We start from the raw sequence: 26119 nt of genomic DNA, 5'->3' as shown, positions 1-26119 counted from the left end.
GCAACAAAAATTAGTTGTGTTAATTTTGGATGAATTCTACTTGCACAATACTGTGATCTAGCTAGCTCATTTCTTCTTCTTCCTCTTCTTTAGCATTCGATGCTTAGCTCATTTCAAATGTTGTCAGTTTAATTGTGACTGGCAGGAAGTATGCAGCAGCCCAGATAAGACTTTCGCAGCAATGGCAAACCCCCAAGGAAATCACTATTCTAAAACAGTAGCAAATGTAACTACACGTACAAGTGCAGCCTAACCTGTTACGTGATGTCCCTCTGATGGCAGGACACGTCCTATCTAAGGACACATTGTGTTGTCCCTTGCTTAATAAACTCGACTTATATCATACATGTATAACATACTTGTCATAAAAAGACACCTGTAATAATGGCACATTTTGGCTGTTAGGTCCATAGCATGTCCTTTCGTCATAGGTACCACTCAATAATTTTTTCTCATCCCTCTCCCATTTAATAAGGTATAGTCAAAACCTACTCTGGTGATTACCTCTCAATAACGATCACCTGCCAACAACGACCACTCAAAAGAAACCATGACGAGTTTTTTAGTTTTAAACAATTCACGTTTCCATAGCAACCACCTGTCTAAAACCACCACTTTTGGTCAGTTCCTTATGTGGTTGTGAAATACAGTTTCAACTGTAGTACCCACCAAATTGGAGAGACTGGCATGAATATTAACTTGGGTCGGTCCCTCTGTGTTGCTTTTAATAGCAGCTTTCCATCGCTCACACAGAATTTCTGAGTGCTTTTGAAATAACGGCAGCAAACCTGAAACACCAGAATTTTTTTTTAAAAGCTGCCGAACACCTCTCTCTCTCTCTCTCTCTCTCTCTCTCTCTCTCTCTCTCTCTCTCTCTCTCTCTCTCTCTCTCTCTCTCTCTCTCTCTCTCTCTCTCTCTCTCTCTCTCTCTCTCTCTCTCTCTCTCTCTCTTAGAAAAAAAAGTCTTAAAAAGATGTGTGTGTGTGTGTGTGTGTGTGTGTGTGTGTGTGTGTGTGTGTGCGCGCGTGCGTGCGTGCGTGCGTGCATGCGTGCGTGCGCGCGTGCGTGCGTGCGTGCGTTTGTCCTAAAAGGGGGGTTCCACTGTACTTACCGACAACAGAGGAGAGTTTGAATGCAGAATTGCACAGCCGACGCTGCACCTTGTGTTCCTGTCCCTCAAGAGTCAGCAAGCTTCGTCCCACAACACGAAGAAAGAAACTGAAACAAAAATGCGACATTGAAAGACACTGAGAAGTTTGCCTGTTTGACGAACAGACTATAGAATAACTACATCAATCAATCAATCAATCAATGAGTCTTATATCGCGCATATTCCGTGGGTACAGTTCTAGGCGCTCTGCAGTGATGCCGTGTGAGATGAAATTTTATACGGCCATTTCGGCGCATATTTACCTTTCACGGCCTATTATTCCAAGTCACACGGGTATAGGTAGACAATTATTAACTGTGCCTAAGCAATTTTGCCAGGAAAGACCCTTTTGTCAATCGTGGGATCTTTAACGTGCACACCCAATGTAGTGTACACGGGGGGAGGTTCGGACACCGAAGAGAGTCTGCACACAAAGTTGACTCTGTGAAATAAATTTCCGCCGAACCTGGGATCGAACTCACGCTGACAGCGGCCAACTGAATACAAATCCAGCGCGCTACCAACTGAGCTATATCCCCTCCCTGGGGGCTCGCTGGATGCTTTCTGCAATGCTGCAAGGCCATCTGCAATGTAGCGACAATTTTGGCTGATCCCAAGGTTATCCCTTCTTTGCTGGCACACCTGCATGTGATGAACAGATCTGTGCAGTGTCATAGTAAAGACATTTTGTTTTAATGCCATTCAGTTCACCAGCAAGCCTTGATGAACAGATCTGTGCAGTGTCATAGTAAAGACATTTTGTTTTAATGCCAGTCAGTTCACCAGCAAGCCTTGATGAACAGATCTGTGCAGTGTCATAGTAAAGACATTTTGTTTTAATGCCAGTCAGTTCACCAGCAAGCCTTGATGAACAGATCTGTGCAGTGTCGTAGTAAAGACATTTTGTTTTAATGCCATTCAGTTCACCAGCAAGCCTTGATGAACAGATCTGTGCAGTGTCATAGTAAAGACATTTTGTTTTAATGCCAGTCAGTTCACCAGCAAGCCTTGATGAACAGATCTGTGCAGTGTCATAGTAAAGTCATTTTGTTTTAATGCCAGTCAGTTCACCAGCAAGCCTTGATGAACAGATCTGTGCAGTGTCACAGTAAAGACATTTTGTTTTAATGCCATTCAGTTCACCAGCAAGCCTTTATTCACTGTACAGGCTGCTACAAAGCATCAGCAGAAAATAGCTCAAGAGAAAAAAAAACCCAGTGTATCATAGGTGCGTTTCACCATAAATATAAAATTTCAAAAATAAATTTTGATTTAATTAATATACTTACCAACTCACATAGATAGCATTAACTTCAGTTAAAGTGCTAGGACACTGAACTACGCTTCACCCCAAAGGGGAAGCAACCCCCTAAAAAAGAACGGCCTTGACCTATAACCCAAGCTATACAGGCAAATCCAGCTAACTCACAAACGGTTAAGTCAAAACTTCGCTTAGCACACAAAGAAATTCTGGTCCGGAATTATCCCTCTTTATCTATGTGTACAAAGTACCCTGAGCTCGAAATGGGATTTCTCTTTCGTAAGTCGAAAGACGGATAGCACACAACAGAAAGTCAGTCCCAAAGACAAAATTTACTCTATATTTACTACAGCAACTCGAAACACGAAACTTGGCGTCTCACACTAGCGCATTGTGTAACCTTATTCCCTTCTTCTCTACACGGACGCCACACCGACTGGTCAGTCGGCACGCAATAAAGTATGAAGTGAAGTTAGGAGGGGGCGAGGAGTAAGGAGAGGCGAGTGGTACTCACAGTGTGTGTTTGTGTGTGTTCACGGGTGAACCACGTGGTTACTATACGGAAGAAGAAGAATTCAAATTGTGGGTTGCCTCTCATTCAGTCTTTGTTCAGTCTTGTGTGCTCTGTGTGTGCGGCCAGATCAAAGGCATTGGGTGGCCTTGTTTACAGACACGACCTTCTTCCCAGGGGTCAATGACCCAGTTTTTGCCATGAGAGGTGGTTCCCCTGTCATATCTGAGAGAGGAAACACTTCCTGCATGGGGGTCAGTGACCGGTCAGTGACCGAGTTTAACAGAGTGGAAATCTGTGTGTGGGCCAGATCAAAGGCAGGGCAGTACCTAGTAGCTGAAACATGCATTATCACAAGTTGTTTGACTGATACTCAAGCGGTCTCTTTGATTTTTTTCGTAGTTCACGGTACTATGACCAAGTCGAAATTTCGGATAGGACACAATAACAATTCGGTCCCTTCAATTTCGTCTTATCCGGATTTGCCTGTACAAGAGTCGAGATCATACCGTCACGTGACCTATCACGCGTGACTCAACCGCCGCCATGTTGAAAGCTCACTCCCATTGAAGAGATCTGTTCGTTTTTAGGGAAACCCTAAGCAATAACTTCGTTTTGCGATAAGACATTGAGACATGGCAACATGGGGAAATAATTCTGAAACAAAAACCGTATGCCATATAAGGCATGGTCCTTGGTGGTTATTTCACTACCGGTGTACTGCGCCTGCGCAGGATGTATACCGGTGAAACTCATTCCGTATTGAAAAACATACCCCTTTAAAAAATTTGCGGGGCAGGCTGGGAGGGAATTCAGTATGTGAGTTGGTAAGTATATTAATTAAATCAAAATTTATTTTTGAAATTTTATATTAAATTACATATTCTTACGCAACTCACATAGATAGCAGATTGCTAATTTAGGTGGTGGGAAAATGAACTCACAGTTAACATCTTGCAAGTATCTGGCCTGTAGCTACAATAGCTGGCAAACCGAAATTTCTGTTCTGCCGAGCACCAGATAAGTCCCCAGGAAAACATAAAAAGACATCTTCTGCAGAAGATGTCTAGTAGATATGTGCTAAAATAGCGGGTACTTAAAATACCCCGCCGATAGAAACTCATGACTACGTCCTTGAACATTCAATGAGCTGCATTCATGACTTATGTAAGTCCCTCAGACTTGAGAACAGGTAAAGAAGAGGCCTACACTCTGACCTCTTGAGCCCGTGCTGCCTGAAAAGAGAGGACTGCATGACTGCCCCCCCCCCCCCCTTTTTCCTTGCCACCACTGTAGGCATGCCTAATCAATGTGGCAGTCCATTCAGTTAAGGTTGACTTCACTAAATCATTGCCTCTAGAAGAGGCTAATTTTGTCAAGGATTAAACAATCCGAACTCAAAACCTCCAAAACTAGGAGCAAGTCCCAAGTCGGGACTGGAGATTTGCTTTCAGCCAACCAAAGGGAGGTTCCCTTTAATCACACTGGCTACAAAGAACCCAAGTGAAAATATTTTTGCGACCTAGCTGTGTCAGTGCAACTGATATCACATAAAGTCTTAATTCAGAGACGTGGGAGAAAATTCGGAAAGCCAGGATAGATGGTTCGCCACCCGCATTGAACGGAGAGAAGTGGAGTTCTTTCCGTTAATATACGCCATTAGTTCCAAGCCAGTCAAAGTGACACAAAAACGAAGACGCTGAACCCCTAAGAAATCTCTAGACCAGATCCAGAGTTGGGGCAGAAGCCCCTGAGCGTCTCAATGATTCCCGTACAGTAGACACCCGTGTGGCTCGAGTGTAAAAACGGCGCCCTCTTGCCGGCCTAAAGGACTGGCAACCAAGATTGAATGGGCCCATAATGTGCGACCAACAGGCCGCTCAAAGTAAAGTCTAGAGTATTATCCGGGAACAGGGAGACGAACATTTAGCAGAAGGTGATAGTACCGAGAGGCAAAACTTCTATCAGCGGCTTCTCCAAATTCACCAGAAGGAGTAGAAGCGCGTAGTGAGATAGAGTCCAATCCGAGTGGGCATTCTTGGCCGACTGACTAGAGTCTGCCAATACATAGAGCCTCTCAGAAAGGTACTTCACTGCTAATAAGATCTCGTGGTGGTAAAAACCACATCAAAACCTCGCATGCTCGCTGAGGCAGTGATAGGGAGCGAGATGCCACCCCCTGCTTATTGAGATAAAAGACCACTGTGGTGTTGTCTGATTGAATCAACACATGTTCTCCCCTGACAAGGGGAAAGAATTCCACAAGAGACAGAACTGCTTCGCTGGTGGAGAGAGAACCAACGGGAACGCCCTGCATGAGCAGTGGTGTGAGAATCCAAAGATTGGTTGTGTCTGTGAACCAGACAGGAAAAGACACTAACATGTTCCAGCTCTTCATTTGATTGCTTAGAAAACGAAACCAGAGCCCTGAAGATCTTCTTTATTTGGTGTTTAACGTCGTTTTCAACCACGAAGGTTATATCGCGACGAGGGAAAGGGGGGAGAGGGGATAGGGGAAAGGGGGGAGATGGGATAGGGGAAAGGGGGGAGATGGGATAGAGCCACTTGTTAAGTGTTTCTTGTTCACAAAAGCACTAATCCAAAAATTGCTCCAGGGGCTTGCAACGTATGACCTTACTGGGAGAATGCAAGTTTCCAGCACAAAGGACTAAACATTTCTTACATACTGCTTGACTAAAATCTTTACAAACATTGACTATATTCTATACAAGAACCACTTAACAAGGGTAATAAGTGAAGAATTTTATGGGTGAGAAAAGGAAAGTAAAAGGACTTTGGGGAGGCAGAAATAGAGAAGAAACAAGAAAAAGATCCTAATTAGGTTCACGGCATCGAGAGTGATGCGACCTTCTCTCAGAAATTAGTAGAGAAGGCTCCCCCATCCACCACCCGGGGGACGCGCCTCTACGCCAATTAGGGGGCGCGAGGCCCTGAAGATCTGAATTAAATAAAAAGTAGCCACTTCCGATCTATTTTGTATATCCAAAGGTGGAAGTAAACATAGGCACGATCTATAAGTGACCCAACAGGAAGGGCCCCAGTGCCTCCCTCAATAAAGTGGGAGTTCTAATCGCCCCTCCAGCCGCTGTGGGAAAACACAGAGGCAGAGAGAAGAGTGGAGCCGAACGCTAAGACTCCAGTTGACAAGTGCCAAGAGTATGCATGAAAGCCTGCTATTGTTTGCCCACTGAACCCTACCGCTAAATCGCCTCGAGGAGATAAGTGGTGGGTATTTGGCAACGTGCCATGCCGAGAAGAAGATAAACAAGAAGAGCAAACGCTCGATCGAGTCACTTTCGCAGTTCTGAATATTATATGAGGCATCAGATGGACAGGAAGAAATTGCTATTCACAACACAATGAGTCACGTTCACATAAAATTTGAGCCCGGTCACTTTTATAGTTTCCGAGAAAAGCCCAATAGTCAGGGTAGGTAGGGATATTTTGGTTCAGATTCTTCCAAAAGCACCATATTTGGCCCAGAGGTCGCCCATGCCATACTGTTTCCATTTTTGCCGACTGCCAAGACGGGCGCCCCATGGGGACGCCATATTGGCAAAATCCAATATGGCCGCCGTCCGGGTTACATATTGATCACAGGTAAAAAAAAAACTAAAAATGCTAGAATCATAAATGATATCACATTTTAGGGTTTTTTGGGGTCAGGGAATCCGATTCAGATGTTATTTCAATGATCTGAGGTCAAAATCCAATATGGCCGCCATCCGGGTTACATATCGATCACAGGTAAAAAAAATAAAAGTGCTAGAATCATGATTGATACCACATTTTAGAGGTTTCCGGGGTCGGGGAATCCGATTCAGACGTTATTTCAATGATCTGAAGTCAAGGTCACAAAAAGGTGCTATTGGAAGAATCTGAACCAAATTATCCCAAACACCTCTAATTATACCAAAAAATCAATGATTATTCAGGAACAATTTTAATTCAAATAATTCGGAGACATCTGTAGTGGCAAGACACTTTTTGCCGCTGTGTGCATTCAATACAGGATTATTATTACTATGCATATGTTCTGGCTGGCACTCTATGATTCCAGCAAGTCCTACTGGTCATCACCACCGTTATTAACACACCCGCCTTTGCATTTGCAGTGCTAGAGGACCGTCACATTTTCAGAGGACCGTGCATCGGACACTAACGCTGTTGCATTTGCACTCTATGATTCCAGTAACAAGTCCTACTGGTCATCACCACCGTTATTAACACACCCGCCTTCGCATTTGCAGAGGACCGTGCATCGGACACCGGCGCGGTTGCATTTGCACCTTCCCGTGCATGCCTTGAGGCAGCCACATTGCAAGAGAATGGCACATGCCAATGAAGCGTCGCTTAGAGTGGTCCATAGTGGTTGCCAGGTATTGGTGCCATCTTTGTGCCAGCCCCACTCACTGAAGTCAGGAATTTCCTGCTGGATTGAGGTGGCCTGACCCCAGTAGAAACTCGCCTGTAGTAGCGCTCGCTTTACATGCTGGAACAGTGCGGCTTGGGTAGGTGGAAGCTTTTCCAGCAGTTTGCATCCAGTGGAGAAGAGTTGATATCTGGCCGTGTTGACATCAGCTGCACTGCACCCCTTGCTGTACATGACTATGACAAAGCGTTCGAGGCGCTGCATATGCACAGACTCAAGACTGAAGAGGTCAGGGTCATGCGTGAGAGCCACTAGTGTGTCGGTGAGATCCGGTATGCTTGTCCATGCTGCCCATGCTGTCTTCTTGCCACATCCAAGAAATTGTGAAGTCGTGTCGCACCCCGTTAAGCTGTGAAAGAGGGGTAGTGCCAAGGATTTTGACGAGCCAAGGTCAGAGTAGATTGTATGGACTGGTATGTCACGGTAGTTTTTACCAGTACCGAAGCCCACCCAGAGCTCTGATAGGCCCAGGGACTCGAAGAACCGGATTGTCAAAACTAGGAACAAAGGCTGTTGTATGACCCTGCTTGCTGCATGTGCCAGATGCAGGAGGATCCTGGTGTCCGCCTCGGAATGGTTGCACGGCTGAAGTGTTGTGAGGTCACAATACTTGTTGGAGAGCACGGTCTCGAAGCGGGTACTCAGGAGCAGCTTTCCGTCCATGTCAGCCTTGGAGATCTGTGTGGTGATGAAAGAGAACAGCTCCTTTTTGTTTTCCTCATTTTTCAGGAATCCGCTGTTCCAGTCACGCTTCGGGATTGGAGTACTGCCATCACCGACTCTTGTCCGTGGGCCATTTCCACGTCGTTGCTGTGTGAGCGCTTTGAGGTTATTTTCCTCTGGGTAATTATCCCATATGGCGTCAATGCGTTGGGTACTGCTTGTGATTTGGGCCTCCAGATATGGTACAATGTGGAGTGACACATACTCGCTGAATGTATTTGCTGTTGTGGGTCGCACCATGTGGATAACAGCTGCCATGTCCAACACCACGATTGTGGCTTGTTTGGCAGCATCTGCGCGGCCAGTGGGTGCATTGAGGCACTTAAGAATGTCTGATTTTGTCCCTGATCGCAGCAACCCTCGATCCGCCAGGCTCGGTGGCTCTCTCTGATTTTCGAACCGAAAGAAGTCTGTCATGTCGGCATCGGGACGTGACTGGAGTGAGAGAAAAAGTTGTGTGATTAACATCATGTTCTGCCTCTGGACGCCGCTGTCCTTTGTACCTTTTTTCTTATTGGGGTCAGGTCGGTTGGCGAAGGTTAGCATGTTATTCCGCTTGATTGAATCAGTTACTGATACTGAAGCCTTTTCCAATCTGTCCATGACATATGCTGCATGCAGGGTTTGGCCAGTTTCACCGATTTGAGATAGAGAATCAGTAACGGCTTGTTCCATGACATTGTGTGTATCGAGTGCTATGAGCTCATGACTTGTAACAAGGAAAGGATTGCCCAGCTGCTCTACCACCTTGATGAACGCTTGTACATCCTTTTGAAACTTTAACTGCAAGCTGTGTCCTTCCTCGTGGTGAGCGGTGGATGGCAATGGTGGGTCATTGACGGCCTCAAACTCCTCAACTACCCGCGTGCAGTCAGGTCCGGCCAGCATAAACAGTGTAAGAGCTTCGGGGTTCTCATAAAGTCACAACAGCTCCACCGTGTGTCTGGAGGTTTTTGTTGGACTGTTCATGGGCTTGGTCCTTGGCCATGAGGCTGAACTTTCTGGCTTTTACAGTGTCGATGAGGGGTAAACTTGACTTCAGATCATTGAAATAACATCTGAATCGGATTCCCCGACCCCGAAAACTTCTAAAATGTGGTATAATTCATGATTCTAGCACTTTTAGTTTTTTTTACCTGTGATGGCGGCCATATTGAATTTTGACCACAGATCATTGAAATAACATCTGAATCGAATTCCCCGACCCCAAAAAAACCTAAAATGTGATATCATTCATGATTCTAGCCCTTTTAGTTTTTTTACCAGTGAACAATATGTAACCCGGACGGCGGCCATATTGGATTTTGCCAATATGGCGGCCCCATGGGGCGCCCGTCTTGGCAGTCGGCAAAAATGGAAACAGTATGGCATGGGCGACCTCTGGGCCAAATATGGTGCTTTTGGAAGAATCTGAACCAAACAACCCCTATAAATCCCTACCAAACCTGACTACAACGTTAAGTTGTGTGTTGCCGAACAGAAAAGGCTAGTTATCTCCCTTGTTTTTCTGATAACGTTCGTAAAAGGCTACAGATGTAAATACTTTGATGTAAAGAATAATCCTACAAAGTTTCAATCACATCCGATGAACTTTGTCAAAGATATAAAATGTCTAATTTTTCCTTTGACGCTGACCTGTGACCTTGAAAAAGGTCAAAGGTCAACGAAACCATCGTTAAAGTGTAGAGGTCATTGGAGGTCACGACTAAACAAAATATGAGCCCGATCGCTTTGATAGTTTCCGAGAAAAGTCCAACGTTAAGGTGGTGTCTACGGACGGCCGGCCGGCCGGCCGGACAGACTAACACTGACCGATTACATAGAGTCACTTTTTCTCAAGTGACTCAAAAACCAAAGCTGAGAACGGCCAGCTTAGCGCTTTTCTCTGATAAGAGAAGCCGAGGCCTGCCGTGGGCTTTTCCTTTTGCTGTGAGATTCTCTCTGTTAGAGAAGAGTCCGCGTGCAAAGAAGAGGATTCGCAAAGAAAACCCTCGAGCAAGGAAGAGATTTAAGTCTCACCGACAGAACAATACTGTCGGCCGAGGCCTTTTCCCAGACGAACAGCAAAGCTAAACCCTTTGTATATGTGTCCCGACAGAACACAAAGGCATCCCGTGAGTACGAAACCGCACAAGGGAAAGAACGAATCAAAGTCTTGTACCAAGACGCGGATTCTTCTTCTTCTGCGTTCGATGCTATTATCGTGGAAGCGTAGACAGCCGATTTTCTCCCCACGCCAAGTTGGCTGCTGTCTTCCGTCTTCGGTGGTTGAGGTTCTTACTCAGGGTTGCCTCCTCCCCAAGAGTAGCTGCCTTGCTGGGCTGTCGAGTCCACTCTACCCGGGTTTGACGTCGAAGTTTTCCTTCTCGTAGCCTTTGCCTTTCCCAAGGCGCACACAAGGCAGTGCGGGTTTTGAAATCGGAGTTGTCCTTCTCCTAGATGAGCGACCATCCAAGGTTAACGAGCCCCATCTGCCCGAAGCAGCTGGTTTTAAGGCGCCAGTGACCCGCCTGCATCCCTTCTCCTGTTAGTCGAAGACAGGGCCCGCCACGTGAAGGCCAGGAGCTGGATTTGACTGTCAGAGGTGTTTGGAGACACGAAGCCATATGGAGCATTTCTTGGGAAGTAGGCGCTTATCTCTACTTCCACCCCGGCATAACAGTCCTTGGGCCCCCAAGATGCGGATAACAGACAGAAGAGCGGCCACAATCTTCCACAGCCAGGAGATCATTGTTCTTGAAAACAGACAGTTTCTCCTTGCTATGAACATTAAGATGTATGATCGACAAGTACGGTGCAACCGGAAGCGGTTCCGTAGTACGAAGAAAGAATAAACTAAGTTCTTAGGCTTGGTGTAACCTAGGCCTACGGATATCGCTCAGCGAGTGAAGCGTTACTTGCGCGGGTGACGCAAGCGAAAGCAACGCCGCAACGCTGCCCACAAAGGAAGTGATGGAAAAAGAGAATCATATGAGAAAACTTCCACAAGGTCAAATTCTAGAGCCAGACAAGAAAGCGTCCCTGCGTGTGTAAACCGCATGTGCATAAAACCGTGCCGCAACAGACATTGTTCGGCTGAAACCTTAGCCAAAGAGGCCAGGAGTATGAGGACGTCTTTCACGCTGGAGTCGTTTCAAAAATCGAAAGGATTCAACGACACCGCGACCGACCGCGAAAGAGATCGAAGAAGTGTCTCTGAAAGAGACGCAAGTTCCAACGAGTATCTTCCCGTCTCCTCCAAACCAAGTAATGCGCCTTCAGAGTAAGCACAAGTTTGTCCAGACGATAGACATCCTCCCTGAGATTAGCCAACTCCGGAGTGACCGGAAGCGGTGCACTCGGCAAAGCGTAAGTCTCAAAAAGACTGTGATGACGACGGGAGAGAGCAAACTTGCGTGAATGAAACGAAGTGCTCGCTTCCGTAACTGGTCTGAGGCAAGCCATGGCTGAGCAGCATCAGGAGCCTGACCGTGTGCAGCCAGTAAAGGCACAGTATCCACAGGCAAGCTATTCTCAGAACCCGAAGTTCTAGCCAGCACCTTGGAAAGTTCGTAAGCAACAGAAGGAGACTCGCTAAAACGATATCCCTGAACTTCCGTTAAAGCAGGGCGGAAATCACCCGCCACTGAGGGTGGTGGTGCCGCAGAGCTTGTCATAGCTGTCACCCCTTCAGCGAAGTACTTGGCAGACACCTGAGCTGCAGTAACCATAGCTGGTTAAACTTTGAGTGACAACTTGACATCAACTTCCTCCTCAGAAACTGAGTGAGAATCGTCGAACTCCGAATCTGCTGAGACTGGACCGTGAAAGTCGCTGTGACTAGCTGCGTCACTAAAACGATCCACCACAGGCGAGGCTGATTGCAAAACGGAAGAACCGTGCAAAGCCTGCCCGAAAGCAGCTTCCTGCCCAAAAGGAGGAAGTTGAGACATGTACACATTCACCGGAGACATAAAAGTCTGCCCGTGAGTACATCTGTCTCGTTGTCCGGTGTCGACCCCCCGTGAGTTCCGCTTGCTAAGAGCGATAGCCTCCGGGAGAGTCGAACTTTCACCCCCCGGCCGTGGCGGGGGGGCTACTAGTTCCGGCCCAACTTGTTGTCCGGTGTCGACCCCCGTGAGTTCCGCTTGCTAAGAGCGATAGCCTCCGGGAGTCGAACTTTCACCCCCCGGCCGTGGCGGGGGGGCTACTAGTTCCGGCCCAACTGGAACACTTTCACCAGAGAACCTGGCTACCGGTGAACCTGACTAACCTGTAGAGCGTGAACGCTCCTCGTATGAAGTAAACACACTCCTCTGCGTGCACGTCAGCCGAAGTGACTGTGCATGAAGGCGGAACCTCGATGCGTGACAACAAACCACGTCGCCCACTCCCGCCGGGAGCGAGCGCAAACTCGACGAATGGTAACATGTTATACATTTGGGTCGAAAACATCTCAAAAAGGGAAGAAAAACCATCTTTAACACAAGTATTCTTTCCCACTGCGTTCGCCTTTGGCTGAAGTAACCTAAATTTAACCTGCTTCAGCACCGGCATGATTGTACTCATAGGGTCCGAAATTTAACAGACATTCTTTCTTTCTTCTTAATATGGTGTTTAAAGCCATATGTACTCGATGACTATACACGCTAATTGCTTTACCCACAGCTGGAGACATGCTAAATTAAGTTCCCTGCAAGATATTGTGGTCTAGGACCTCTTAAATGTTGAGATATTAGAATTTATTTTGATCTAGATCGTCCTATTTATCTAGATTTGCCAACAGAGGTAGCGTTGACGCAAGGGAAATACCTCCGCGTCTTTGTTGACATCCTCACTTTCAGAGGCTAGAACAAGCTGTAATACATGTAAATGGTCCGCGCATGGCGACATATCGTCATTACATGGTCCTATGATGCGTTTGACATCGATTATGGGCAAACTACACTTTGTAAACACGGGAGCGCGTACATATGCCTTTAACGTCGTTTTCAACCATTCAAGGTTATTTAACAGACGTAGTAGTAAAACAGAAAAGATAGTGCCTTTGCCTTTCTCTTTATGCGAAACTTAATAGGAGAAACCTCAGCAGCTACTGACTAGTCTGTGGTTTCTAATTCTCCTTGTCAGCCAAAAACCAGTCTGAGTTATGATATTGATAAACAACAACCAGACCGAACAACGGAGAAAGAAACAAACGCAAGCAAAAGCGAACAAATTAGAACGAGCTCACCCAGACTTGTGCATGAGAAGCAGGGACCTGTAGACGGGGTGAAAACACTGTCCAGAAGACAGTAGGCTCAAAGCCTGCAGCGTAGTGTAAAAAGCGTCCGAGCTACTCGGTGCTGAAATGGGAGTGAGCTTTCAACATGGCGGCGGTTGAGTCACGCGTGATAGGTCACGTGACGGTATGATCTCGACTCTTGTATAGCTTGGGTTATAGGTCAAGGCCGTTCTTTTTTAGGGGGTTGCTTCCCCTTTGGGGTGAAGCGTAGTTCAGTGTCCTAGCACTTTAACTGAAGTTAATGCTATCTATGTGAGTTGCGTAAGAATATGTAATTTAATCAAATGGGTCAATTTCAAAAACACTGGTTCAGTCGGTCACCGAATTGGCTCTCACATTTTGTACATGTTTGTCAAGTGCAGCATTTATTTTTACAATATTCATCAAGAATCACAACTGGGCACTGGCATACAAACTCTGACATAGACACGCACTTATACTGACACAAACTCTGACATAGACACGCAGATACTGACAGTTCATGGTCTGCCATCAACCCAACAGAAGTTTAACATCTAGGACCCTTTGGTTTAAAGGTACTGAACTTGTCAAATCTGGGTGCACGGAGCCCCTGCGGCTTTTAGTCATACCTCAGGCAGCTATCCGTTAGAAGAACTACTAAGTTTCATTGACTTGTACCCAAAGAGTGAAGAACTGCGATTTTTTTACGAATTAATTTCGTACTCGGACCCGGCTGGTCTTGACCTATTTTTGGATCTAAATTTAGATCAGGTAGATCACCACATCATGAACAAAAAGACAGTCACTAGCAAACTATGTCAGACATCATCATGAGTTTGTGTAAAACAAAATGGAGGCCGGAATCACTCAGTTGAATCGAACTCCGACCAAACACCACGTAATAACTAGGTTAATTTATGCACTCGCGTGAACAAGAAACTGTCGAGCTTCACAGATGTCGTCGTTGGGTAGTTTTGGGTTTGTTTTACTACCATAGGAGGATTTTTGAACTGTAAATGCACTCAGCTGCAACAAAAACGCAAAACGAAGGCTGTGAGCTGCACTGTGCCTTTAAACAAAACTTTATTCAGAATTTCTTCGCATGAACAGTTTGAAACACACAGCTAGGACACGCACTCAAGCAAATGCTTATATCACGTGACCAGAACAATACTAAATTACACACATTTTGGATCCTTTGCTTATAGTAAAACACAAAGATAAACCACTCAGACATTTAACCAGTGCAAAGATCTACAGAGACAGAACTAACAAATCAAACAACCACAGAATATTAAAACAAGAAGAGCAAACGCTCGATCGAGTCACTTTCGCAGTTCTGAATATTATATGAGGCATCAGATGGACAGGAAGAAATTGCTATTCACAACACAATACAGATGTAAATAATTTGATGTAAAGAATAATCCTATAAAGTTTGAATCAAATCCGATGAATAGTTTCAGAGATATATTTCAATTTTTTTCCTTCAAGACATACCTGTGACCTTGAAAAAGGTCAAAGGTCACCAAAGCAGACGTCAAAGTGTAGAGGTCACTGGGAGTCACGTTCACATAAAATTTGAGCCCGGTCACTTTTATAGTTTCCGAGAAAAGCCCAACGTTAAGTTGTGTGTTGCCGAACAGAAAAGGCTAGTTATCTCCCTTGTTTTTCTGATAACGTTCGTAAAAGGCTACAGATGTAAATACTTTGATGTAAAGAATAATCCTACAAAGTTTCAATCACATCCGATGAACTTTGTCAAAGATATAAAATGTCTAATTTTTCCTTTGACGCTGACCTGTGACCTTGAAAAAGGTCAAAGGTCAACGAAACCATCGTTAAAGTGTAGAGGTCATTGGAGGTCACGACTAAACAAAATATGAGCCGGATCGCTTTGATAGTTTCCGAGAAAAGTCCAACGTTAAGGTGGTGTCTACGGACGGCCGGCCGGCCGGCCGGCCGGCCGGACGGCCGGCCGGCCGGCCGGCCGGACAGACTAACACTGACCGATTACATAGAGTCACTTTTTCTCAAGTGACTCAAAAAAAGCAAACAAACCTGAAGAGAAAGACGGGGCGAGGATAATGCTCTACGTTGGTCACCAGGATATCTTTAATGGCGTCTGCATCAGCAACCACAACTCTCTGAGATCCCAGCACGTGGCGATATCGGATGATGCCAGCCTTCATCTCACACACCCATCTGAAACAGGATTAACTGCACTGTGAAACAATCACTCTTCTCTCTTTTTTTTTTTAAATGCTTATGAATACTTTACATATATTTAAATGGTGTTTTTGTGTACTTCTTTTAAAATGGGACTGTTGAGAGAAAGTATAGTTTACTATGAAACATTTGTCTTTAATATAGGGCCTTCTTTCTTTTACAACAGTTTCCCAAATTTTCAATCAATCAATCAATGAGTCTTATATCGCGCATATTCCGTGGGTACAGTTCTAGGCGCTCTGCAGTGATGCCGTGTGATATGAAATTTTATACGGCCAGTAGATTGCAGCCATTTCGGCGCATATTTACCTTTCACGGCCTATTATTCCAAGTCACACGGGTATAGGTAGACAATTATTAACTGTGCCTAAGCAATTTTGCCAGGAAAGACCCTTTTGTCAATCGTGGGATCTTTAACGTGCACACCCAATGTAGTGTACACATTTTTATGATATGCACCCATGCACTTTTTCAGGTCCTAATATATTTTCTTCTTTTTTTTACTGTGTGAATCCTTTAAACAGAGGGGCTATTGTTTAGTGTAAACCCCGTCTAAAACCTCCAAAACCCGGAGAAAATCAGTTTTTAAAAAGTAGGGACTGTCCTAAAAATGGAGGTAACTTTACAGATGTTACTGCATTAATATAAGAGTCCCTCTACTCAGGCATGGGAATTCCAAAATAGTAAAAACTCTGAAAATTGGCTGAGGTCTAGGGGCCGCCGCCTAGGCCCCGGCAGGTTACAGGGGAAACGAATTTTAGCATTTTAGACCAATATTTTGATAGTTCTCGTTTAGGCAAATAATGGATAGAGAGACAATAGTACACATATAATTTGATTTACCTTTTTTTTGTCACGGACAATTGTTTATTTTTGCTGAAACATGAATCTCCTTTTCGCAGAAAGCCGCGATTTCGCAGAAATTTTCACGCCTGCAACTATAAGACCTTCCTTTCTCCGATGATTTTTTGTAGTGTCAGTAACTTTACCTCTATTATATCTTAGATCAAAATTTCTCAGATTTAGGAAGGTCTCATTAAAACAGATCAAGGTACTAAATGTACTGTACATGTACATGTATCTGGAAAACTAGGGTCTGAAAAAAGAGTAACGTTAAACCAGGGGGTCTTAAGAAGGGAAGTCTATTGTACACAAATATGCATCACATGTTCCGTATACTCACTCATAGTAAGGGTCAATGGCTTCTTTTCTCAGAATCTCCGGCAGCTGGCCCAGGAGCACACCACTGAAGGATACAGGGCGACCGGGAATCTTGAGACAAAAAAATTGTTTTGACAATGTTGACATGATTTTTCACATCTCTTGGTGGTACAGCTTTCAAAACACAAACAACCATACTGCATGCAAGAGTACAGACATGCATACATCCACTTGAAATGAAAAGGGACAGCCATGAAAGACGACAAAAGAAGACAAGAAGAATATTCACACCTTCCTGAGCGGAGACAAGAGGGGGAAGATGAAGAGCTTGCTGGCTAGCCACGACACCAGGAGGATGGTCCCGTAGATAAACACTGCTCGTAGCGTGAGTTCTTGGAGCACCAGGCTATACAGCCACCACACGCTCTCTGTCACTGCCCCCACCATCTTCTGTCTCTTTTTCGAGATCTAAAAAAAGCAAACAAAAATCATCATCATTATCATAAGAAAAACTTTCCAAAAATAACTAACCATAAGTATGACCAGAAGCAAAGTGAAACTGTAATTGTGTCTGCCACATGGACACACACAAAATCAAATACGTGTTGACTTTTCTTTGTTAGTATTAAGGATGCGTGCAGGTGTCAATGTCAGGGAAGACAATGGGGGATAGGAGCTGCAATGGGCACCCGGTAGCTCAGTTGGTAGAGCACTGGACTTGTGATCGAAAGGTCGCAGGTTCGAATTCGGGCCGGGACGGACACGGGTCAACTTTATCAATCAATGACGCTTATGTGCAAACCCAGAGACGGAAGCCATGTCCCACCCCCATGTCATCACAATGGCACGTAAAAGACCTTGGTCATTCTGCCATAAGTGCAGGTGGCTGAATACACCTAAACACGCAGACACCTGGGTAGCGCGACTCCGTTGCTGCTAGCTTTCCACTGGGAGGAAGCGACCCGAATTTCCCAGCGATGGGACAATAAAGTAATGAAAATGAAATGAAAAATCCTCATAACTACAGGTGGCCCAAGAGCATACTGTGAAACCCCCTTTTAAGACCTCAAAAAACTAAGATAAGAAAACCGGGTCTTAAAAAGGAGGCAGTCTTAAAATGGGGGTATAATTTTACAGAGGTTTTAAGAACAGAAAGTTTAACAAGTCGCGTAAGGCGAAATTACTACATTTAGTCAAGCTGTGGAACTCACAGAATGAAACAGAACGTAGTCCGCCGCTAGTGCAAAAGGCAGTGAAAGTGACGAGCCTGTTTGGCGCGGTAGCGATTGCGCTGTGCTTCATTGCTTTACTCTACCTCTCTTCGTTTTAACTTTGTGAGCATGTTTTTAATCCAAATATAACCAGACCTGGGAACCCTTGTTTCGCACTGGGAGTATTCTCAAACAAACTTGGTGTATTTTCAGAAAAATGAGCGTACTGCACACAGCATTATTTTGAACATCTGTGATCCAAACATGTTTCACACGCGTCCGTTGCACCGTCGATTAAGTTTACCAATACGTTTAAAACAATTGCTTCTTTCAATGTTTACTGACAAAAACTGTAATCATGTGTCAAAATACTGGAACGACTTTGGGATGAGCTTATAAGGAAAAGTTGTCCAGGCATTTTTCTCGTCGTATTTGCTTTACACTGACCGTACTGCTCGTATTCTAGACAATTATGCGTACAAAATACGGCGAAATCGTATGGGTTCCCAGGTCTGTATAACATATGTATATGTTTTTGGAATCAGAAAATGACGAAGAATAAGATGAAATTGTTTTTGGATCGTTTAATAAAAAAATAATTTTAATTACAAGTTTCCAATTTTTAATGACCAAACTCACTCATTAGTTTTTAAGCCACCAAGCTGAAATGCAATACCAAACCCTGGCCTTCGTCGAAGATTGCTTTGCCAAAATTTCAATCAATTTAATGGAAAAATGAGGGTGTGACAGTGCCGCCTCAACTTTTACAAAAAGCCGGATATGACGTCATCAAAGGTATTTATCGAAAAAATGAAAAAAACATGCGGGGATATCATTCCCAGGAACTCTCATGTCAAATTGCATAAAGATCGGCCCAGTAGTTTAGTCTGAATCGCTCTACACACACACAGACAGACAGACACACACACACATACACCACGACCCTCGTCTCGATTCCCCCCTCTATGTTAAAAGATTTAGTCAAAACTTGACTAAATGTAAAAAGGAGGGAGTCTTAAAATGGGGGTATAATTTAACAGAGGTTTTAAGAACAGAAAGTTTAAAAAGGAGGGAGTCTTAAAATGGGGGTATAATTTAACAGAGGTTTTAAGAACAGAAAGTTTAAAAAGGAGGGAGTCTTAAATTGGGAGGTCTTTAATGGGGAGTTCCTCTGTAGTCAGTTGATATAGATCTCCAAACATCTTAGGAAGGAGCGAATCTCCCCAATCTAAAAGGCAAGCGATTCACAGAGCACGACGCGCTGTGCAGCGCGGCGATTCACAGAGCGCGGCGTGTTGTGCAGCGCAGCGATTCCCAGAGCGCGGCTATTGCTCTCACCAGCGCCGATTGTTGATGCGCTTTATTTTTGTACATATGTATGATTATCAGCAACATTTTTAACAACAATTGATTGCACCTACCTCTATTATATTATCTCAAGTGAATCTATACACCAGTTAACAGTTCCAGCGCTTACATGGAACGAAGAAGGAACCCGAAAGAGGAGAAAAAAACACTCGAAAAAACCGATCTGCTCTGCGTTCAAATCAACCAGAAAAACAAGAAAAATCGCGTATTTGTGTGCCCGATGTAATCCTTAGAACCTTTAGACTCTTTCTTTGGACACTCAAAAGCAACTTCAGGGCTGCAAGACTACAAAATTGCACTTTCTGCAGACTGAATATACGCGATCTAATCAACCGGGGAAAAAAAAACAAAAAAAACCCGATCTGCGCATGCGCGAATTCCAAAATGGCTGCTGAAGTGTTAACTAAAGTTACACCGATTAACAGCGGTTCTGCGCACTGTAATCGGATACTTGTTTAAAAACGTCATCCCAGTTTAAAAACTCAGCTGCTTTCCATATATAGTAGAAGCCATTGCAATGACATGTAGTGATATGACTGCCAAGTATTCAAGGCCGGAACTTAGGCACGTTTTACATCGGCGCAGCGATATATGGTGAACTCAGTTGAAAGAGTGAGAGAGAGAGAATGGAGCTCTGTTTTTCGTTTTATTGAGTTTTATTTCTCAAATAGATCAGATAGATGTAGCTGTTGTAAACTTTGCGATTGTGAAGAAAATGTAACAGCAGAATACATCGCGCGTCGTGAATCGCAGCGCTCCTCGTAGCGCCGCGCGTTGTAAATTGTAACGCTGCACAACGCGCCGCGCGGTGTGAATCCACTTCGAATCTAAAAATGTTTTTCAATACGTGGCATTCCTTGACTTCTACAGGAGATAAACCTCGCTAGCTCTCCTACAACCAAAAATGAATAGGGGACTATCAGTCTTCACCGGTGTGCTAGCTATCACGATCAAGTCCAAATTTGACCTTTAAATGGAAGGCTTGTTTGTTCTTCTTAATCTCTTTCTGTCAGATCACATGACTGTTTGTGTTATTGTGCTCTGCTGATCAACCAAAGAAGAAACAAAAGCAACACTGATTGACATCCCCTTATCAAAAGAGCAAAATACACCAAGGACATGCGTGCACCGAGCGTGATCAATCCCGACCCCATGCCCAAACAACACAACTGAACAAAACTGATATTAAATTGCCGCTTCACATGCCCTTTTCATTAGACCCTGACCGGAGGAGATAAAAAAAAAATCTCAGGTGTAACTTTCAGAGGATAGAATGCGGCCTTAGTTATTTCCTTAATTTGTTCATTTTCCAAAGAACTTAGGTTCATGTACGCTCTCCACTCATGAACAAGGCAAGCTCTTGTCAAACTCTCTAATTTCTAAATCAAACTTCTTGCACAGGACCAAATATTTGACAGAAAAAAAATCCCCTAATTACTCTTTGGTCAATGACTGCTTCATGTCCGCTAATAACTTCAAGCCACGAGCAAGCTTTATGCAGCCCAAAACACAAAGGTTGTCGTAGATCATCGGATATTAGTTCGTAAAAACAAAAAGATCGCGAAAAGTTTTGCAACTTGCCTGGTCAATGGGAGCTGAGAGTAGCGTTTTCCTGTCTTGTTTATCACCAAGAGTAACGTACCTTGATTGATAGCAGACGATAATTATGGTCACTGACATAGTCCCCACACTCAGCGCATCTTACTATCTTTCTATGTTTTCTTTCTGAACATCAAATAAAATGGGACATGCATTTTCACCAGGACTCTGTCTTTGCACTAATTCTGTGTCTGTGTCTAGAGATCAATGTCCTTTTAGTCAGGACATCGTGCCATCATCTCCATGAAAATTTGGCACCACCTGCAAGACTTCACCAAGTGTTTGATTTTGTGTGTGTGTGTGTGTGTGTGTGTGTGTGCACAGTTCACCCTTTTGTTTATTAATCTATTTTGGCACATTATGTTTGCCTGTTATACTAGCAGTAACCAACACTCTAACCCTAACCATTAACCATTCTTTTTTCAAGAAGTCTACCACTGATGTAACGAGGAAAAATACGGACAAAATCTTGATTGAATTTAGTCAAACTAATATCCGGAAACATTCCTTTTCTAACAGAGTTGCACCATCATGGAACACACTGTCTGATGTTGTTAAAAATGGACAAACTATTAACACTTTCAAAACTCTGCTGGACATACAAAAACTTATGACTGAGTCACTTTATCTGTACGATAATTGATATTGAGTAAATACGACTTTGAGCATGTTAATAGGATTGACCTGCAACAAATTTGATAATGAGATGGGACGCGAAAAAAGCCGTGAGGCTCAAGGATACCAATCCAGTCACTAACCACTACTAGTACTACTATATATACTTACCTCGAGAAGCCTGAGCAGAAAACCCAACATTTTTTGGGGTGTATAGGATGTCTGGTGAGAGATGGCAGCAGCTCCCTTTTGGGATGGACAGGAACACTGGTCCTCCACCAGCACCCAACTCTCACTTCTGGCTCCAAGAAAGCTGTTAAAACAGCGGCCACACCCCAGTCAACCGTCTCTGCTGGCGGGCTAAACGAAGTGAGGGGCTGATAGGTTCTGCTTTTGAGCGCAATGTAGTGTAGATACAACACTAAATTTTCACGTTCAATCAATTTATTACCACAACTTTGTGCTAAGGCCAACAAAAAAAATTTGTCTGTTTCTGGTCACCCAACCGACCCTAAATTTCGGCGCCGACCCTAAACTTTTTTTTTCCAAACTCAAAATTTTTGTTTTGTTTTTTTGGTGGTAAAGGACAGGGTGAGAAAATGAACAACAAAAACGTGTGAAAACGAAAGTCCGCTGACGATTTGTAAATGTGTTGAGTGTCTTGTCTCTATGTATAGTGAATCCAGTCTCTTTGCGCGATTTTTAAAGTTAGTTTTATTGTTCTACATTTAGGGTAATAAAAAAATAATAAAAAAAACCTACCTACCGACCCTATTTTTTTTAGCCATGTTACCAGAAACAGACCATTTTTTTTTTAGGCCTAATTTTGCTTTTCTGTCTTTGCAGGTTAACAGTGTATCTAAATCTGACCGATAAAGTAGTCTCAATTTCGCTTAAAAAATGTGCGGCAGATTTAGTTAAACACTATCACAATAAACTTCACAAACAAGCTATTAAAATTAAATGTGAAGTGAGCAAAACTACGTCCATCAAATGGTCTCATCTAACCCCTTTTTAAGTTAATTTTCTTCTCAATTGAGATGCAGTACCAGGCCATATTGAGAACAAACAAGAGAAACAATGTGTGTGTGTGTGTGTTCAGATAAAGTAAATCAAATAATCAGTTGTGAAGTGTAACAATTACTGGATAAATGCCTTTTCTTTGTCTCTGTCCGTCTTTAATTGTCTGTCCGTGTGTACTTCTATCTGTCCGTCTGTCTGTCTGTGATTGTTCATTCCTGTCAATGTCTATCTGGTTTTTTTTGGTCTCAGTCTTATTCTTATTCTTTCTTGTTAAACTTGTGTTTAGAGCTTTCTATAGCAATGTTGCAGTCTGTGCGTGCACCGAAGTCAGGCCTAAGAATATGTACACTGAATGTTCACTTCTGCTCAAAATCCTTTGCTTTTCCATTAGGATTTAAAGACTAATGCCCTACAGCCAAAGAGGCGTATATATATAAGCAATCAGTCTTATGCAAGATGACTTGAATTTGCTGTAAGCCGTGGTCAGTTTCACAAAATCTGTTTGTTGTACACCCGTCAGAATGCTGAGAAAAATCATCACCCGAGTTGGAATTCTCGCTTATCTCGCTTGTATTGTTTTTGCTGAAGCAGGTATATGTACACACATTTGCATGAGCACGGACGCACGCACGCACTCACACACAAACACAAACGGAGCAAAAATACAAAAACACTGGTATCTTTTCTTTCTTTGTTTAAAAGGCGCACAGCAGGAATCGCAAACAAGGCTTCATACACACCCAAACTCATCAGAACCTTGCATGAGTGAATGAATTAACAACAGACAACGTTTTAACATTGTAAAAATCAGGATTCCTGCCATGAACGCCGCCACAGCAGGAATTACACACACGCACAAACACAAGTTTCTAATCTAGATTCCACTTGTGCAATACAGGCGCTGCCTTCAAATCAGAGAGTAATAATGAGTATTTTAACCTAACTTGGGACTCGAATATGCAGCATCATTAATCATACATGGCAAACAGAAACAGAAAAAGTAGAATCAGAAATAGGCAGATAATCTGTGTACTTGGGGTTTAGCAGCACTGCAAAAATATACACATTACATGTACACCAGGTGCAGTGTACATGCATATATACATTTCAATGCAGGCAAACACCCGTAGCCAGAAAATGAATTGATTAATCTGATTGTATGCATCCCCTTAAAAACCTGTTAAATCTGCTTCAGTGGAACCCCCCTTTTAAGGGGTTACTTGTGTGTTCAAATCGCTCGACAGATACATTACACATTTTGTGCACAGGTTCCTCTAAGCAATATGGACACATCTGTGCAAAGAAAAAAGGTGGTTGACTTATTAACCTTTTTGTTTTGAATTATTTTACTGGGGGTTTTCAACCACGAAGGTTATATTGCGACAGGGAAAGGGGGGGAGATGGGATAGAGCCACTTGTTAATTGTTTCTTGTTCACAAAAGCACTAATCAAAAAATTGCTCCAGGGGCTTGCAACGTAGTACAATATATTACCTTACTGGGAGAATGCAAGTTTTCAGTACAAAGGACTTAACATTTCTTACATACTGCTTGACTAAAATCTTTACAAAAATTGACTATATTCTATACAAGAAACAATTAACAAGGGTAAAAGGAGAAACAGAATCTGTTAGTCGCCTCTTACGACATGCTGGGGAGCATCGGGTAAATTCATCCCCCTAACCTGCGGGGGGTATCATCCATCAGAAATGCTTCATATTTGGCACAAAGATACACATGACTTATCTACAATCATATAAAACGATTTTTTGAGAAAAGACTAGAGTTGAATATATATTAATTTTTGAAATAAGGATTAATGAATATGCAGTTAGAAATTCATTAATCCTTATTACAAAAATTAATATAAAATCAACTGTAATCTTTAGTAAAAATATTGTTCTATATGATTGTAGATAAAAGTCATGTGTGTCTTTGTTCCAAATATCATGCATTTCTGACGTATGATGTCGCTGTAAATCCGTTTCATAGAAATCCAATATGGCTGCTGTTTCCATAGCAACGGTGATCTGTGTCCATTAATATTTACAATTGTTGTTATAAGTCACTTCAATAACTACCAAGAAAACTAGGTTAAGTTATTCCATGTATTCTCCAAGTTTAATTTTAGTGCCACACATCACCTTAAGCAATCTCAATGATACACAAACAAGGAAAATGTCATCACATTTCAAAACTGTAAACATTGAGCAAACAACAATACCATACATTTCTTTCTATTTCTGAAAACTACCTCAAGTCATAAAACGTTATACATGAAATATCAATGACAAAAACTAACTTTCAACGAATAATCAAAACATAACAAAAAATAACACAAAAAAAGGGTGCTTGTAAAATGTTGGTAAAAAAAATAAGGTGTAAAACCCAACTAAATGTATCAAGGACAGACAACTTTCTGCGCCACATATTTCAGACATCGGACTTTCAGAGTACACTCACAGGCACTAAAAATGAAAAACTTAAAAAACAAAAAATTAGCACAATTAGCCCAAACAGTAAGAAAAGGCTGCGTAGGGTGTTTTAGATGGTTTTATGTTCATTCCTCAGTGGCTGCTACACCATAAAAATATGCATTTACAGAACTGTGCACATCTACGGTTTCTCCGTAATTTCTCCGATTTTTATATGCAGAATACGGTGCTACGGATTTTTAATTAAAATTCCGAAATTCCGATGTTTTACTCCAAAAAAAAATGTTTGTACTTTTTTTTCTGTTTTAAGATGTTTTGACCAATTAGTTGGCTGTTGCGCTGAAAAGACGTTTTCCGATTTACCGGAAGCGCGCGTGTTCTCAGCATTGAGTCTTTGTTCTTAGACTTAGTTCGTCCAGCGTCTGCGTGGCAACTTGTGATTGAAGTGAAACATGGAAAAGAAAAAAAGAGTGCGATATTCAGATAGTGAAGAGGAGACACCAGTTCCGTCACCAAAGAAGAAGAAAACGGCACAACAGTGCTGGAAGTCCAGTTATTCTCAAGACAGTCCAGTGATGAATGAACGTCAGAATGACGAGACCAAAGACATTTTCAGAACAAATGTTACAACAGTGTTGATGTTTCACCTTTCTTTCTTTATTTGGTGTTTAACGTCGTTTTCAACCACGAAGGTTATATCGCGACGGGGAAAGGGGGGAGATGGGATAGAGCCACTTGTTAATTGTTTCTTGTTCACAAAAGCACTAATCAAAAAATTGCTCCAGGGGCTTGCAACGTAGTACAATATATTACCTTACTGGGAGAATGCAAGTTTCCAGTACAAAGGACTTAACATTTTTTACATACTGCTTGACTAAAATCTTTACAAAAATTGACTATATTCTATACAAGAAACACTTAACAAGGGTAAAAGGAGAAACAGAATCCGTTAGTCGCTGGGGAGCATCAGGTAAATTTTTCCCCCTAACCCGCGGGGGGTTGTACTGTCTGAAAAGGGGGGTTCCACTGTAACTAAAATACATGTGACAGCGGACAAGAAAACACAATATTTTGGAATTTTCTTTCACAAAAGGATGCTGAAAACCCTGCAAAAACCAGAGTCATGCTATCTTTCTTAGTTTGGAAATTTCAAGCTT

General features: G+C 43.1%; 1 protein-coding gene and 1 long non-coding RNA gene across 3 annotated transcripts in view; one reads left to right on the top strand and one right to left on the bottom strand.

The window, feature by feature from the left end:
• The window catches only part of LOC138980602 (cytochrome P450 4A4-like), a 34960-nt gene extending 17784 nt beyond the window's left edge, over positions 1–17176 (bottom strand). The window contains exons 1-5 of the mRNA XM_070353517.1: positions 17004–17176; positions 16735–16823; positions 15384–15527; positions 1112–1218; positions 670–788 (exon numbers count right to left, since the gene is read on the bottom strand). Of these exons, the coding sequence (XP_070209618.1) occupies positions 670–788; positions 1112–1218; positions 15384–15527; positions 16735–16823; positions 17004–17159 (615 nt within the window). The 5' untranslated portion in view covers positions 17160–17176. The remainder of the gene's footprint in view (positions 1–669; positions 789–1111; positions 1219–15383; positions 15528–16734; positions 16824–17003) is intronic.
• Positions 12809–25834, top strand: LOC138980631 (uncharacterized). 2 transcript variants are annotated; one of them, XR_011460406.1, is made up of 2 exons: positions 12809–13081; positions 25655–25834. It is a non-coding gene; the product is annotated as an uncharacterized lncRNA (long non-coding RNA). The 2 variants fall into 2 exon arrangements; XR_011460407.1 differs by lacking the exon at positions 12809–13081 and adding an exon at positions 23778–23899.
• The last annotated feature ends 285 nt before the right edge of the window (positions 25835–26119 follow it).

The sequence above is a fragment of the Littorina saxatilis genome, linkage group LG11 (genome assembly GCF_037325665.1).
Source record: "Littorina saxatilis isolate snail1 linkage group LG11, US_GU_Lsax_2.0, whole genome shotgun sequence".
Lineage (NCBI taxonomy): Eukaryota > Metazoa > Mollusca > Gastropoda > Littorinimorpha > Littorinidae > Littorina > Littorina saxatilis.
The sequence above is the reverse complement of the archived record's forward strand: the minus strand, read 5'-3'. Positions and strand labels throughout refer to the sequence as shown.